The sequence below is a fragment of the Ceratotherium simum genome, chromosome 2 (assembly GCF_057802395.1).
Source record: "Ceratotherium simum simum isolate JZ-2026a chromosome 2, ASM5780239v1, whole genome shotgun sequence".
NCBI classification, from domain to species: domain Eukaryota; kingdom Metazoa; phylum Chordata; class Mammalia; order Perissodactyla; family Rhinocerotidae; genus Ceratotherium; species Ceratotherium simum.
In genome coordinates, this window is record NC_141901.1 from 9921737 (window position 1) to 9939165 (window position 17429).

The 17429-nt window shown below is 37.8% G+C and overlaps 1 protein-coding gene across 2 annotated transcripts in view; it reads left to right on the top strand.

The window, feature by feature from the left end:
• The window catches only part of KLHL20 (kelch like family member 20), a 60332-nt gene extending 56083 nt beyond the window's left edge, over positions 1 to 4249 (top strand). For both annotated transcript variants that reach the window (XM_004425029.3, XM_087438052.1), the window contains 2 exons: positions 507 to 613; positions 4009 to 4249. In XM_004425029.3, the coding sequence (XP_004425086.1) occupies positions 507 to 613; positions 4009 to 4093 (192 nt within the window). In that variant the 3' untranslated portion in view covers positions 4094 to 4249. The remainder of the gene's footprint in view (positions 1 to 506; positions 614 to 4008) is intronic.
• Positions 4250 to 17429: the final 13180 nt, after the last annotated feature.

The following is a 17429-nucleotide window of genomic DNA, read 5'->3' on the forward strand; positions in this document are numbered from 1 at the left end:
TTAGGCAGAAACACACCTGGCTCCACCACCAGTCTCCACAAACTTTTTTGAGTCTATCCCATCTATAATATAGGCCAGATCAGGCTAAGCTAAGAAACTTCCTGGGTGGAAAGGAGGCATAGAAAGCTTTTAGAGGAAAGTGACAGCATGGATGGATCTGTATTTTAAAAAGAGAATTAGTGGCAATTTAGATAGTGGATTAGAACAGGCAAATCCCAGAAGTGAGCAGTTTGGAGGTTCTTACTCACTCCCATTGAATGCTTTCCCTAAAATTCAAGAAATATAAGTTTTCAACTCTGTGTAAATATTCTAATTGAATATATAATTTTATAGTTCCCATAATTTAATATATTTTTGTCGTTCTCTTTTCCCTCTGTGTTCAAGTAAACCAGAATGTAAGGCCATAAAGAATTATTTTTTATTAAAGAGATTTATCTAGAAACCAGTCTAAATTTTCCCAGTGATTGTCTAGTTTCTTCAGCAGCCGCTGTGTTTTGGTCCTGTAGGTTGGCCTGGCAGTGGTGAATGGACAGCTCATGGCTGTGGGAGGTTTTGATGGCACAACATATTTGAAGACCATTGAAGTTTTTGATCCTGATGCCAATACATGGAGGTAACCTTTAAGCTATGTTGCAGATCACCTCACTGCTGACTTGAAAAATCATGGGCTTGAGATAGCCCATGGACATCAAAATCAGGATGGTCATACATTGAAATGACCTCTTGCACTACTTTGAAGAGGGCTTGAAGTTACCCATATTTGATAGCTTATTTTGACTTCATTGCTCTAAAGTGGCTGACATCTTATAAAATTCTTCTCTTTAGTGACTGTCCAATTTTATAGAGATAGCAAAAACAAATAAAAAAATCTCTCTAGCCCGATCATGTTCAGTTGAGGAAACTAAGGCACCAAGAAATAAAATGACTTGCCTGAGCAGGTTAGTGACAGAGTTAGAATTAGAGCCTTGCTCTTTGGCTCTCAAGCTGTCAGTGCAATTTTTTGGTGTTCCTGTGGGCAGCTTTATGCCCAGGAAAAACAAGTTGCAGTTGCTTTTTTAAAAATAATTTTTTTTTCATTTTAAAACTGATTTTTTTTCCTTGAGATTTTAAAATCGAATTAAATATGGGGCCAGCCCAGTGGCGCAAGCGGTTAGGTGCACATGCTCTGCTGCGGCAGCCCGGGGTTCGCCGGTTTGGATCCCGGGCGCGCACCGATGCACCACTTGTCAGGCCATGCTGTAGCGGCGTGCCATATAAAGTGGAGGAAGATGGGCATGGATGTTAGCCCAGGGCCAGTCTTCCTCAGCAAAAAGAGGAGGATTGGCAGATGTTAGCTCAGGGCCGATATTCCTCACAAAAATAAAAATAAATAAATAAAATCTAATTAAATATATTATTATTCTATTTTAAAATCTAGTAAATTTTCACAGTCACCTTTAGGGAAGAGGCTACATCTTAAGAGAGTTTAACTATGTTAAACTATATTTATAGGTTTAATTTTACCTTGCATTTAAATCCTTAATTGTCTAACAAATCCTTCCTAAGTACCTAGGTAGTTCTTATAAATTCACATAAATCAGGTGACTCTTGTGTTTATTTTAAATATTCAAAAACTTTTACAAATTTAGCAAAATTCTCTTAAACTTTTAAACTTTAAATCATAAGTCTCGGGCCGGCCCGTGGCTTAGCGGTTAAGTGCGCGCACTCTGCTGCTGGCAGCCTGGGTTCGGATCCCGGGATCGCGCCGACGCGCCGCTTCTCCGGCCATGCTGAGGCCGCGTCCCACATACAGCAACTAGAAGGATGTGCAGCCATGACATACAACTATCTGCTGGGGCGTTGGGGGAAAAATAAATAAATAAAATCTTTAAAAAAAAATAAAAAATTTTAAAAAAAAATAAATAAATAAATCATAAGTCTAAATCTTTATTCAATCACACATTTTATACTAGATTCACAAAACTAATTGGATAGAGGCTCTAATATACCAGTCTCTTAAACATTGCAGGAACTTAAAATGACAAATATATAGTTAATTATCAAACTTAATACAAAATATTAATGTTATAGGTTTGATGTACTTCATACCTATTCTTAAATCTAAATACTAGCCTTCTAAGAAAGCAGTTGTACCTTCCAAGCAATTTGGGGTTTCTTTCTGAATAAATTGGGCTTATTTGCCTAAACAAATCTAGGATGCCCGTGTGGTTGAGGTTGTACAGCAAGCACAGGCGTCAGTCTGGACGTGAGATCTGAGGCAGCAGGCGTTCTGAAAGGTTTTCCTCATGACCATGAAAGATAAGCTGAGGTCTGTTTTATAGTCACTCCTCCAAGGGGCAGTCTCATAGTCCACTCCTGCTGCATTCTGAGTATACATTTTCTAATTTTGAGCTTGTAACTGCTCACCCAGATTTTTTCATCAGTCTCTAAGATTTAACTAATAAATTTGCTGAGTTGTTTTTATGGTCTTCATCTTTGGAAAAGCCACACTTTTACGGATATTTAAATGACATTCTTTGGATTCAGCATGTCTCTCATGGCTCTGTATGGCTCAGTGGTCACAATACTAAAATCAGACTAATGACATTGTAGCACTTATTGCTTCTGCGTCACATTTTCACAACCTTTCTCATTAAGTAAAGGTTTACTGACTGTTCTAAACCCTGGGATACAAAAGTGAACAAAACGAAATTCCCTGCCTTCCTGGAGCTGACATGATAATGAAGGAGATAGGCAGTGCCATCCCAGGGGGTGGTATGGCCAATAGCAAAGGCAGGGAAGGGGGTCCAAGGAGGATTGTCCATTTTAGAAGGTGGCCCAGGAAGGCCTCACTGAAAAGGTAACATTTTAGCAAAACCTGATAGAGGTAACAGAGATAATGGCAGGTTTTCATGAATAGGAGCCTCCCACTTGTGGAATATTTTCTTCCACATACAGCTTTTTATTTTTAGTGTGAATTTTAAGTAAGCATCATTTGGGAAGACAGCCAAGTTTACTTCTGCCACTTACTTACTGTGATCCTATGCAAGGACTTGTTTCTCAGTTACTGTCACTAAATAGAATTAGTAATATGTAACCAAACAATATTCATGAAATTCTTAAGGATCATCTGTTGACAGATTACTATCTAAATTTTTGTAGTTACATATCCCAAACTTAAAACCAATTTTACCTTATAGCTGACAGAGGATCTAATAATCTTTTCCATGGAAATCTTTAATTTTGAAGATGATCTTGTTCACATATCACAAACTAGATGCTGACTTTATTTACTCATGTCCAGTTTTGTTCCATACAGGGTTTGAGGAGGCTTAAAAGAGTACCTACAGGGCCGGCCCGGTGGCGCAAGCAATTAAGTGCGTGCGTTCCACTTCAGTGGCCCGGGGTTCGCAGGTTCGGATCCCGGGTGCGCACCGACGCGCTGCTTGGCAAGCCATGCTGTGGTGGTGTCCTATATAAAGTAGAGGAAGATGGGCACGGCTGTTAGCTCAGGCCCAATCTTCCTCAAGGAAAAAAGGGGAGGATTGGCATCAGAAGTTAGCTCGGGGCTAGTCCTCCTCAAAAAAGAAAAAAAAGTACTTAAAAAAAAAGAGTACCTACAAGACAAAAAGATAAAAATAAACAATGTGATGAAGATTAAGCAAAGGCAAAATGTGGGTGGGAAAATAATATAGCCAAGGTCAAAATTAGACACAAAAATGTAGAATGTATGATTCCGTATAATAGTTAGAAGTCAGTCTAGGTGTAATGTTATGATGCAAAAAGTGGTTATAACACTCTCTTATTCTTAAAACAGTATCCTATAAGTAAGAATATTTCAGTCAATGTCTGAAATAATTCTACTTACCAGTGCTCAATTCCAGCTCCTAATCTTTGGAAGAGATGTATGAAGCTAAAAATATTAGTTGTGATATGAAACATAGAAACATGTGTTTTATTAACATCTTAGTTATGAAAGAAATAGTGCTTTTTCCAGTTAGAAATCTGATTTTGTTTCTTTCTTTGCAGGTTATATGGCGGGATGAATTACCGTCGGCTAGGGGGTGGCGTAGGAGTTATTAAAATGACACATTGTGAATCCCATATATGGTGAACATCTGGAAGACAGTCATGTACATGCTCTTCTGTATTCTGGAGAGCTTTGACTTTGGAGCTTTGTACAGCTCGAGAAAACATTAGAACAAATTTTATTCTTTGCTGGTGCCTCAACATATGGAAATACAAATACAGTGAAAGTTCTCACCTGCAAGATGCCACCTTTGCACAATAATTTTCAATTCTGTGCAGAAGAATATTTATTTTTGGTTTTAATTTATCATGGTTTTTTTGTTGGGGTTTTTGTTTTGTTTTGTTTTGTTTTGTGAGATTTAGCCTTCCTCCCACCAAAAAAGAAAAAAAAAGGAAAGAAAAGGAAAAAAAAGACAAAAATTCCAAGCAGCAAAACTTTATTTTTAAGATATTAAGTTTGAAAATACTAATAAGGGGAGAAGGGCTATATATGATCTAGTTGTTATTTCTAGGCACTCCATCCACAAGACTCCGCCACTTACAAGGGCTACCAGTGACAAAGAAAGGTATGCAAAGTGAATTAGTTAGGCATCATTCTTGCACTAAGCACAGGAAGACTTGAAAATCTAAAAAGGCAAAAAAAAAAAAAAAAAAAGAAACATCTCATTTTAAATAGTACAATTCAGAAGGAATATTAAATCAATAAAACCAGGACTCAGACACTAAAGTTTTCATCAGTGAAAGTTCACATCTTGTTTCCTTTCATATGAACTTGTTTTCCACTACATTTAAAGTCTTTTTATAATAATTTTTTCATAGAGTTTCTGCTAGATCTAGAGCTCTGCTCAGTGCCTCTATAAAAACAGTATGCGATTCTCATTTACTGTCTTGAGAAACCTTCAATAGAATCATGTGCAACTCTGCAAGAGTTTTTGCTCGAAAACATTACTGACTGAAGCAACTTTCCCTCCTATTTCGTTATTGCTACTAAGGACCAGCAGGGAGAAATGTCCTCTCCCCAGCAGTGAATGCTGTTATGCAACTGACGTTTGATGCTCACGCTGCTGAAGCTAAGGCTTACCTGTCCTCACGGCCTCCAAGGGAGTGAATTCTTCAGTTCATGTAATAGGACATGCTAAGGAGTGTAACACCAACTGAGGCATTTTATTAACAATATCTTGGTTCTTTTATACAAACTATATATATCATTATCCTCATTCTATAAAGCCACTGTTACTACTTCTCTCAAATTGTACTTTCTGGTGAAAAGTTAAAATTTTTAAGGAAAAAAGGATAAAAATTCAGTGGTTAAAATTTTTTTGTCTTTGTGTTCATAGACCAATTTTTTTCAATGTATATTGCAGGAAAATCTTTGAATTAAGACTTTAACCAAAACCAAAAGGAATAACCTTCTCCTTCCCCCTCCCCTCTACTACAAAAATGTTTGGCAACTTTTATGTTTACATTTAAAGATCATTTGCACCTTTATGAGGAAAAAAAAATAAGTATTTGGTAAACAATTGTTTACATGTATCATTTATGCTTTTTTCTAGCATGTATAACTTTTTTAAATAAAGGTAGTATTTACCATAAAAAATTTTGGTTAATACTTTTTTTAATGCTTATATCTTTGCTATTTAATTTAGATTTTATGTTTCTATACCATTTATATTTTCTTTATGTAAAATTTTAAGTACTTTCAATCTGAAGGAATAAAGGGATTGACAGAATTATGAATTTTTATTTTTTTTTATATATATATATATATATATTTTTGTTTTTTTTAGCTGAGGAAGATTTGCCCTGAGCCAACCTCGGCTGCCAGTCTTCCTCTTTTTTTTGTATGTGAGCCACTGCCACAGCACGGGCACTGACGGATGAGTGGTGTAGGTCTGCTCCCAGGAACTGAACCCAGGCTGCCATAACAGAGCACTATGAACTTAACCACTAGGCCACTGGGGCTGGCCCTATATATTTTATATAATAGTATTATATTACCTAACCTCTAAACTTATTTTCTGGTGTAGGACTTAGCATCATACAATTTTGAGCTGGAAGGACTCTTAACAATCATCTGGTCCAAAGCCATTTATTTCTCTGCTCTAAGACTGAAAACTAAGGAAGTCCTGCCTACGAGTAAATAGTCAGTGATAGAACCAACGTTAGAAATCAGTTCCCCAAATCCCCACACCATTTCTCTTTTTATGCCACAGTGCCACTGCAGGCCTACCTGAAACATGGCTTGGAGCTAAACATGGAAACAGACCTTAATTTTAAGTAAGTCTGGTATGCAGTGTTCAAAAAGTATAAAAGTTTTTCCGAGATCCTGACAGGACTGCATCATTAACAGTCAATCTTCAAGGCAAAATCACATATTTCCCAAGACGCTACTGTTGCATGTATTTGAAGACAAGGAGAGGAATGATAACAGGAACAAATTCTAGTGATTAGACTCACTAGTGTGGAAGTGTGGAAGTCCTCATTCAGAGCAATTCATATGGCAGTGATTCAAGAGTAGAGACCAGGAACTACAGCACTGGCCAAAGTGTTGGTTGGAGCCTAACGGGTGTTTTTTTTCCTTCCACTGAAGGTGCTCCAGGTTTATTATTGAATGAAATGTACCTATTCTGTAAAAGACATTGCAGTAAAATAGCATATTGATTAACTTATTTGTATAGTGATTTCCACAACTCTATTCAGTACACTTAGAGTTGTGTTGGATTGGCGGTCGTCTTCATTTTATAAATAAGTAAATTGAAGCTTAGAAAAGTTAAAATGACATTGTGGAAGCTGAACCTCAAATCCACATCCCCTGATTCCATTTCCATTATTCTCTATACTACACTTCACATTCCCATGTCTGATATGACTGTTTCCCAGTTTTGTATTGTAACGTTTTACCTGCAAATATCTACACTGCAGAGACGACTTTTTGACAACTGTGAAATAGAAGAGGTCCCTCCTGAACAATATCTGAGTGAGAATGGGGAAAAAGCCTTTCAAACTTTATGTTAACCTGAGAAACAGATGGAAAAAGAAAAGAAAATGGGATAAGGAAAGAAATACAGGAGAGGAGAGAGAGAAGAAGCAAGAGGCAAAAACAGCCCGGTAAAGCTGAGTGTTGTTGCCTGGTTGTCTAAGTCGTTCTGACAACTGGCTCTGTGAATTGCTCTGAGGTCTCTGTTCTGGAAATGATCAATAAGAATAGTTCCTAGAAATGACAAAACTCTTCAACTAGAATTGGCTTAAGTGTCCTTGACAATAATGATCTTTCAGTTATTTAGCCACTGAAAGTTAGGAACTTAGATTCTTTTAAATGTAGAAAAGATGGATGGTATTTATAGTACTAACATTAAATATCTGGAGTTATTCCACTAATAGTCAGTAACCTATTAATACCCTATTCTAGAAAATTAGAATATTTATTTAAAGGAGTTTGAACTCCTAGGAAAAGAGGGCACATATCTTCGGTGTGAATTTAGATCAATGAACCTTTGGACTCCTATGAAACAGGAACAGTCCCTGCCTTCAAAAAGCTTAGTTTCAAGCCTGAGTTTGATTAAGCCTCTAGATTAGTGGTTCTCAAAGTGTGGTCTGTGAACCCCTGAGATCCCCAAGATTCTTTCAGGTATCCATGAGTCAAAGCTATTTTCTTAGTAATACTAAGAAGTTTTTTGCCTTTTTTACTGTAGTGACATTTGCACCGGTGGTGCAAAAGCAATGATAGATGACCCTCTAAGAACAGGAACCAGACAAGGATGCCCACTGTCACCACTCCTATTTAACATAGTACTGGAAGTCCTAGCCAGAGCAATCAGGCAAGAGAAAGAAATAAAAGGGATCCAAATTGGAAAGGAAGAAGTGAAACTGTCACTATTTGCAGATGGCATGATTTTATATATAGAAAACCCTAAAGAATCCACCAGAAAACTTTTAGAAGTAATAAACGAATACGGTAAAGTTGCAGGATACAAAATCAACATACAAAAATCAGTTGCATTTATGTACACTAACAACGAAGTAGCAGAAAGAGAAATTAAGAATACCATCCCATTTACAATTGCAACAAAAAGAATAAAATACCTAGGAATAAACTTAACCAAAGAGGTGAAAGATCTGTACACCGAAAACTATAAAACATTTCTGAAAGAAATTGAAGAAGACACAAAGGAATGGAAAGATATTCCGTGCTCTTGGATTGGAAGAATTAACATAGTTAAGATGTCCATACTTCCTAAAGTCATCTATAGATTCAATGCAATCCCTATCAAAGTTGCAACAACATTTTTCACAGAAATAGAACAAAGAATCCTAAAATTTATATGGAACAACAAAAGACCCCGAATAGCTAAAGGAATCCTGAGAAAAAAGAACAAAGCTGGAGGTATCACACTCCCTGATTTCAAAATATACTACCAAGCTATAGTAACCAAAACAGCATGGTACTGGCACAAAAACAGACCCACAGATCAATGGAATAGAATCGAAAGCCCAGAAATAAACCCACACATCTATGGACAGCTAATCTTTGACAAAAAAGCCAAGAACATACAATGGGGAAAAGAAAGTCTCTTCAACAAATGGTGTTGGGAAAACTGGATAGCCACATGCAAAAAAATGAAAGTAGACCCTTACCTTACACCATACACAAAAATTAACTCCAAATGGATTAAAGACTTGAATGTAAGACCTGAAACTATGAAACTTCTAGAAGAAAACATAGGCAGTACGCTCTTCGACATCGGTCTTAGCAACATCTTTTCAAACACCACGTCTGACTGGGCAAGAGAAACAATAGAAAAAATAAACAAATGGGACTACATCAAATTAAAAAGCTTCTGCACAGCAAAGGAAACCATCAACAAAACGAAAAGACAACCTATCAATTGGGAGAAGATATTTGCAAACCATACATCTGATAAGGGCTTAATCTCCAAAATATATAAAGAACTCATGCATCTCAACAACAAAAAAACTAACAACCCAATTAAAAAATGGGCAAAAGACCTGAACAGACATTTCTCCAAAGAAGATATACAGATGGCCAACAGACACATGAAAAGATGTTCAAAATCACTAACTATCAGGGAAATGCAAATCAAAACTACAATGAGATCTCACCTGACACCCGTCAGAATGGCTATAATTAACAAGACAGGAAACAACATGTGTTGGAGAGGATGTGGAGAGAAGGGAACTCTCATACACTGCTGGTGGGAGTGCAAACTGGTCCAGCCACTATGGAAAACAGTATGGAGATGCGTCAAAAAATCAAGGATAGAACTACCATATGATCCAGCTATTCCACTGTTGGGTATTTATCCAAAGAACTTGAAAACACCAATTTGCAAAGGTACATGCACCCCTGTGTTCATTGCAGCGTTACTCACAATAGCCAAGACTTGGAAGCAACCTAAGTGCCCATCAAGGGATGAATGGATAAAGAAGCTGTGGTATATATACACAATGGAATACTACTCAGCCATAAGAAACGATGAAATCCAGGCATTTGTGACAACATGGATGGACATTGAGGGTATAATGCAAAGTGAAATAAGTCAGAGGGAGAAGGTCAAATACCGTATGATTTCCTTCATTAAGTAGTAGATAATAACAACAATAAACAAACACATAGGGACAGAGATTGGATTGGTGGTTACCAGAGGGGAAGGGGGGAGGGAGGAGGGTGAAAGGGATAATTCGGTACATGTGTGTGGTGATGGGTTGTAATTAGTATTTTGGTGGTGAACATGATGTAATCTATGCAGAAATAGAAGTACAATGATGTACACCTGAAACTTTTACAATGTTATAAACCAATGTTACTGCAATAAACAAAAAATTAAAAAAAAAAAAAAAGCAATGATAGATGAAACTGCTAGGGCTTTAGCACAAATCAAGGGAGTGGCACCAAACTGTACTACTAGTGGTAGGGACACCACCACACACAGTTCAAAAAAAAGGCCAGTTTCACTTAAGAGTGTCCCTGATGAAGCAATAAAACAATTTTACTAAATCTCAACCCTTGGATATATGGAATATTTCTGCCGTATACCAAGATACAGTGGTTGTCACAAGAAAAATCTTGTGTGATTGTTTTGAGTTGCAAGCTGAACCAGCCACATTTTGAAAGAATGACTAACAGACAAAGTAAGGTTATTCATACTTGGTTGTTTAGTGAATATTTTCTCGAAAATGAACAAAGCGAGGCCATCACTTCAGGGAAAACAACTGACAGCATACATTCAAGCTTTCAAGAAGAAATTAGAATTTTGGGAAAGTTTATGGACCACTGTGATGGTTAATTCCATGTTTCAGTTTGACTAGGCTAAGGGATGCCCAGACAGCTGGTCAAACATTATTTCTGGGTATGCCTCCGACGGTGTTTCTGAAAGAGAGTAGCATTTGCTTCAGTAGACTGAGGGGAGATTCTCCCTCACCAATGTGGATGGACATCATCCAATCCGTTGGGGGCCAAATGGAACAAAAAAGGCAAAAGAAGAGCAAATTCTCTATCCCTTCTTAATCTGGGACTTCCATCTTTTCCTGCCCTCGGACATCGGAGCTCCTGGTTCTCAAGCCTTTGGACTCTGGAACTTACACCAGTGGCCCCAGACTGGTTTTCACGCCTTCAGACTTGGACTGAATTATACTACTGGCTTTCCTGGTTCTCCAGCTTGCAAAGGCAGATTGTGGGACTTCCACACAGAACTGCATGAGCCAGTTCCTATAATAAATCTATATAGATGGTAATTGATAGATAGACGAGAGAGAGAGAGATAAATGATAGATAGATCCTATTGGTTCTGTTTCTCTAGAGAACCCTAGTACAACCTCAATGAGCTTGTCAGCTTCCCAATACTTAGAGACTTTTCTGATGAGATTGGTGATGACATTGATGAATGAGACTTTTTTTCCTGTGGTATTTATAGTGAAATGTGTCAACATGTGGAAGATCTGCATAATTCATGGAACCAATTTTTCTAAATGACAAATGCATGGGTAAAAGATCCATTCAAAGTGCAAGATAGACCAAGGGATCTTAAAGGAAGAGTATGCAAGGGCCATTGATATGATTTCAGATTTCGACTATCACTTGTCAAATTTTAGTGTAGTATCAAAGAGAATATCTGTCATATTCAGAAACGGCTGTTAAAATACTCCTCTCTCTTCCAATTTCATATTCATGTGAGCCGTATTTTTTTCGTATACGTCAACCAAAATAACATTGCAAAAGATTGAATACACAAGCAGATGTGAGAACTCAATTGCATTAAGCCAGAAATGACAGGCAGATGCAAAAATGTGCAAGAGTGTAACTCATCCCCAATTGTTTTTGAAAAAATAGTTTTTATTTTTAAAAAATTTATTTATGTTGACATGTAACAGATTTATTATTTTTGAGGCACCAATAAATATTTTTTTAATTTCTCAATTTTAATTTCTAATATGCAAATGTCAGTAGATATGATCCACATAAAGAAAAGGTTTTGGAGTCCTCAATAGTTTTTGAGACTGTAAAGGAATCTTGAGGCAAAGAAGTTTGAGAACTGCTGCTCTAAATCTTCTAGTTTACAGGAAATACGGGGTAACAGAGGAATGTGTTAACCTCACAGGGATTCAATGAGCAAAATCCAGGATAGGGAAAACTTGATAGACAACTCAATTTTTCCAACAAATGAACTGCAAGGGAAAAAGAGTGGGGAGGGGGGAACTGATAGATAAAAAGGAAGTTAAGACTCAATGAAATGCAGTGTGTAAATCTTATTTGAATCCTGTTTCAAGCAAATCAACTAAAACATTTTGAGGCAAATTAAGGAAATTTGATCTCTAACTGGATATTTAATATTAAGGAACTATTGCAAAATTTTTAGTAAATTTTTTGTGGTTTTTTTAGAGCCCTTATATTTTAGAGTTGCATGTGAAATATTTGTGGATTAAATAATTTGGGGATTTGGGGATGCATGGAGAAGGGTGAGAATATAGATGGAACAAGAGGACCAAGAATTGATCATTGTTGAAACTGGGTTATGTGTACTATGGCCATTTATTATAATATTCTCTTTATTTTATTATTATTATTTATTTTGTGTGAGGAAAATCGGCCCTGAGCTAACATCTACCAATCCTCCTCTTTTTGCTGAGGAAGACTGGCCCTGAGCTAACATCCATGCCCATCTTCCTTCACTTTATATGGGACGCCGCCACAGCATGGCTTGACAAGCCGTGCGTGGGTGCGCGCCAGGAATCCGAACCAGCGAACCCCGGGCTGCCACAGCAGAGCGCGCACACTTAACTGCTTACACCACCAGGCCGGCCCCATCTCTATTTTTTGTACATTTAAAGTTTTTCATTTAGGGCCAGCCCTGTGGCTTAGCAGTTAAGTGCGCGCGCTCCGCTACTGGCAGCCCGGGTTGGGATCCCGGGCGCGTCCCGACGCGCCTCTTCTCTGGCCATGCTGAGGCCGCGTCCCACATACAGCAACTAGAAGGATGTGCAGCTATGACATACAACTATCTACTGGGGCTTTGGGGGAAAAAAAGGAGGATTGGCAATAGATGTTAGCTCAGAGCTGGTCTTTCTCAGCAAAAAGAGGAGAATTAGCATGGATGTTAGCTCAGGGCTGATCTTCCCCACACACACAAAAAAAATTTCATTTAAAAAACACAAGCTTCAGGGGCGGGGCTGGTGGCGCAGCAGTTAAGTGCGCTTGCTCCACTTCAGTGGCCCAGGGTTCGCAGGTTCGGATCCCGGGCACACACCGAGGCACCGCTTGTCAAGCCATGCTATGGCAGCGTCCCATGTAAAGTAGAGGAAGATGGGCACGGATGTCAGCCCAGGGCCAGTCTTCCTCGGCAAAAAGGGGAGGATTGACATTGGATGTTAGCTGAGGGCTAATCTTCCTCACAAAAAAACAAAGAAACAAACAAACTTCAGGTAATCAGTGAGACAAGTAATTTTTAAAATAATACATTGCAGGGCTGGCCCCATGACTTAGCAGTTAAGTGCACACGCTCAGCTACTGGCGGCCCGGGTTTGGAACCCCGGGCTTGCACCGACACACTGCTCCTCCGGCCATGCTGAGGCCGCGTCCCACATGCAGCGACTAGAAGGATGTGCAGCTATGACATACAACTATCTACTGGGGCTTTGGGGGAAAAAAAAGGAGGAGGATTGGCAATAGATGTTAGCTCAGAGCCAGTCTTCCTCAGCAAAAAGAGGAGGATTAGCATGGATGTTAGCTCAGGGCTGATCTTCCTCATAAAAAAAATAAAATAAAATAAAAATAATACATCGCAGTATAAAACATGCAATGATCAAATTATTTATATAGCCCAGCAGTTGTGATTCAATAGTCTGGCCCGTTGTAGATTGGAAGAGTGATCAGAAAAGAAGTTATGCCTGAGAAAGGTTTGAAAGACAGTGAGTTTTGCTAAGCAGGCAAGAGTGGGAAGGGCGTTCCAGACAGAGAGAGCAGCATGTGCAAGATATACAGAGCAAAGACAATGAGATGGCATGGAGTGTTTAGGGAAATAGAAGTGGTTTGGTTTATCAGGAGAATAAAGTGCAAAAAGGCAAGTGTGCAGAAATAAAGACAGGAGAAGCAGGCCCAGGCAGGTACCATCACCATGGACCTCTTGTGCCAATAGTTTCCTCTCAGCTTTCTTTCTGATTTTATTCCGATAAGTCTTTTTCTCTGGGTGGGTGTAGTGGCTCCAAGATGGCCCCAGTGATCCCTGCCTTCTGGTCTTCTCACGGTGTGTGGTCCCCTCCTATGCTGCACCAGGGTTGGTCTGGTCTGTGTGTCTAATTGTATGCTGCAAAAGTGATGGTATGTCACTTCCAACTTAGGTTATAAAAGACTCTGCTTTCATCTGCATGTCTTGCCCTCCCTCTCATCTCTCACTCTGGGAGAAGCAAATACATGAAAAAAGAAATATAACAAATCCATGAATGCCCATGTACCCACCATCCAGCTTCAAAAATTATCAACATTTTGCTCATCTTTTTTTTTTTCTGTGAGGAGGATCGGCCCTGAGCTAACATCTGCCAATACTCCTCTTTTTTTTTTTTTTTTGTGCTGAGGAAGACTGGCCCTGGGCTAACATCCATGCCCATCTTCTTCCACTTTTTTTATATGGGATGCCGCCACAGCATGGTTTGACAAGCGGTGCGTCGGTGTCCACCCAGGATCCGAACCAGGGAACCCCGGGCCCACCACAGTGGAGCGCGCGCATTTAACCGCTTGCGCCACCCGGCCAGCCCCTGCTCATCTTCTTTTATCTATTCCCTCCCTCACTTCTCCCCACCACGAGGGGAGGGTACTCAAAGCAAATCCCAGGCATCATGTTATCTCCCTCACACTTGAATATTTAATTTTAATAGATAAGGTCTAACTAAAATAACCTTATCACACTTGATAAAATTAACAATTCCTTAACATCATCTAATGCCCAGTCCATATTAAAATTTCCCTAATTATCATTTTATTGGTTTACGATTCTACTTTGGAGTTTTCTTCTTTTTTCCTGTCCTTTCTTTTGCTCACTTGGTCAAATTTCTCTTTTGTTCCTTTGCTCTATCATTTTGGAAATTCTTGTATAGTCTCTATTCTATGTGTATGTGTGTATCCCCCACTGTAATAGATATTCTTAAGCCTGTATTTCTCTATTAAAATATTCAAATTAAAAATAACTTTTAGAAATACTTCATAAGTGTTCTATTGCATCAATCAGAACATCTGGACAGCCCATTTTTAGAGACGCTAAGAGTGAGCAGTGGATTCAGGTGTTATCAGCTACATGCATTATAAAGTACCCCATCAATCTTTTACCTAATTGTTTTAAAAGATATTAATGACCGATGCTTAGATCCACTGTTTCATTAGGAGTTAGAAAATGATGCCTTTTCTGTCATTCCTTTTGCTTTTATTAGCTGAAATACGTCTATAAAGAAAAACTCGCTTATCAACTGCTGAAATATAATTTATACTAGAAAGACAGGAAAAAATGTTTGCTTCTCCCCTCTAATTTACCAATTTTCATAAGTTGGTTCCATAGCAACCTCCAAAATCAACCCATGAGTTTCCAAAATTTTGTTTACTATCAGTATGAGCTCACAAATTTTTATATAAACAATCAATTGCAATCATTTTTCCTTTTGATATTTGAGTTCTCTCATCTTTGGCAAGCAGGAGCCCCTTTGTGTTGGCTTCTATTCTTTTGATATGACTTTTGACAGCTATCTTGCTTTCTGGTTTATGCAAGATACACTTCTTATATATATCTTGTCCCATGCCTGAAATCAGCCTTTCTACAAGAAGTCCTAGCACCTTTTAGTGGGAAATACTTAGAGACCACAATCTGAGTATTAGTGATACTCATTGCTACAGGTTTTCACTGCTTCAAGGCCTCTCCAGTAGACAAGGCTAGAAATATGTAGTTTTAGTTCAAAATATTTTAAGATTTTTCTTGAGATTTCTTCTTGACCCATGTATTATTTAGAAGTTTGTTGTTTAATCTCCATGTATTTTGGGATTTTCCAGTTATCTTTCTGTATTGATTTCTAGTTTAATTCCATTGTGGTCTGAAAGCAGACATTATATGAGTTCTATTATTTTACATTTGTTAAGGTGTGTTTTATGGCCCAGAATGTGGTCTATCTTGGTGAACATTCCATGTGAGCTTGAGAAGAATGTGTATTTTGCTATTGTTGGATGAAGGAGTCTGTAGATGTCCATTGTATCCAACTGATTGATGGTGCTGAGTTCAACTACGTCCTTACTGATTTTCTGCCTGCTTGTTCTGTCCATTTCTGGTAAAGGGGTGTTGAAGTCTCCAACTATGATAGTGGATTCATCTATTTCTCTTTGTAATTCTATTAGTTTTTGCCTCACATCGTTTGACACTCTGTTGTTAGGTGCCTACATGTTAAGGATTGTTTCATCTTCTTGCAAACTTGACCCCTTTATCATTATATAATGCCCATCTTAATCCCTGATAACTTTCCTTGCTTTGAAGTTCGCTGTGTCTGAAATTAACATACATACTCCTGCTTTCTTTTGATTAGTATTTGCATGGCATATTTTCCTCCATCCATTTACTTTTAATCTATATGTGTTTTTATCTTTCAAGTGGGTTTCTTGTAGACAACATACAATTGGGTCTTGTTTTTTTGATCTACTGTGACAATCTCTATCTTTTAATTGGTGCATTTAGACCATCGATGTTCAAAGTGATTATTGATATAGGTGGATTAATATCTACCATATTTGTTACTGTTTTCTATTTGTTGCCCTTTGTTCTGTGTTCTATTTTTGTCTTCCAATCTTTTTCTGCCTTTGTGGTTTTATTTGAACATATTATATAATTCCATTTTCTCTCTTAGCTTATCGGTTATATTTCTTTTACTTTTTTTAGTGGTTAACCTAGAGTTTGCAATATACATTTACAGCTAATCCAAGTCCACTTTCAAATAACATTATACCACTTCATGAGTAGTACTTTATAATAACAAAATAATCCTAATTCCTCCCTCCTGTCCCTTGTAGCATTGCTGTCATTCATTTCACTTATATATAAGCATACATGTGTGTATATATATGCCATACATAAGCATACATAATCAAATTTATTGTTGCTATTATTTTGAACAAACTGTTATCTGTTAATATCAATTAAGATAAATAAGAAAAATAAAGTTTTTATTTTACCTTCGCTTATTCCTTCTTTGATGCTTTTTCTTACATTATATAGATCCAAGTTTCTGATCTATATTATTTTCCTTCTCTCTAAAGAACTCCTTTCAACATTTCTTGCAAGGCAGGTCTACCGGCAATGAATTCCTTCAATTCCTGTTTGTTCCAAGAAAGTCTTTGCATCTCTTTCACTTTTGAAGAATAATTTCTCAGGGTACAGAATTCTAGGTTGGTGGGTTTTTTCTCTTAACACTTTATTTCACTCCACTCTCTTCTTGCTTGCATGGTTTCTGAAGAGAAATCAGATGTAATTCTTATCCTTATTCCTCTATAGGTAAGGTGTTTTCTTCTCTCTGGCTTCCTTGGGATTTTTTTCTTTATCCTTGATTTTCTGTAGTTTGAAAATGATACGCCTAGGTGTAGTATTTTTGGCAGTATTTATCCTGCTTGGTGTACTGTGAGCTTCCTTGGTCTGTAGTTTGGTGTCTGGCGTTAATTTGGGGAAATTCTCGGTCATTATCGTTTCAAATATTTTTTCTGTTCCTTTCTCTCTCCTTCTGATATTCCCATTATGTATATAGTGTATATTATACCTTTTGTAGTTGTCCCACCATGCTTGGATATTTTGTTCTGATTTTTTCAGTCTCTGTCCTCTTTGCTTTTCAAGGATTCTATTAATGTATCCTCTAGCTCGGAGATTCTTTCCTCACCTGTGTCCAGTCTA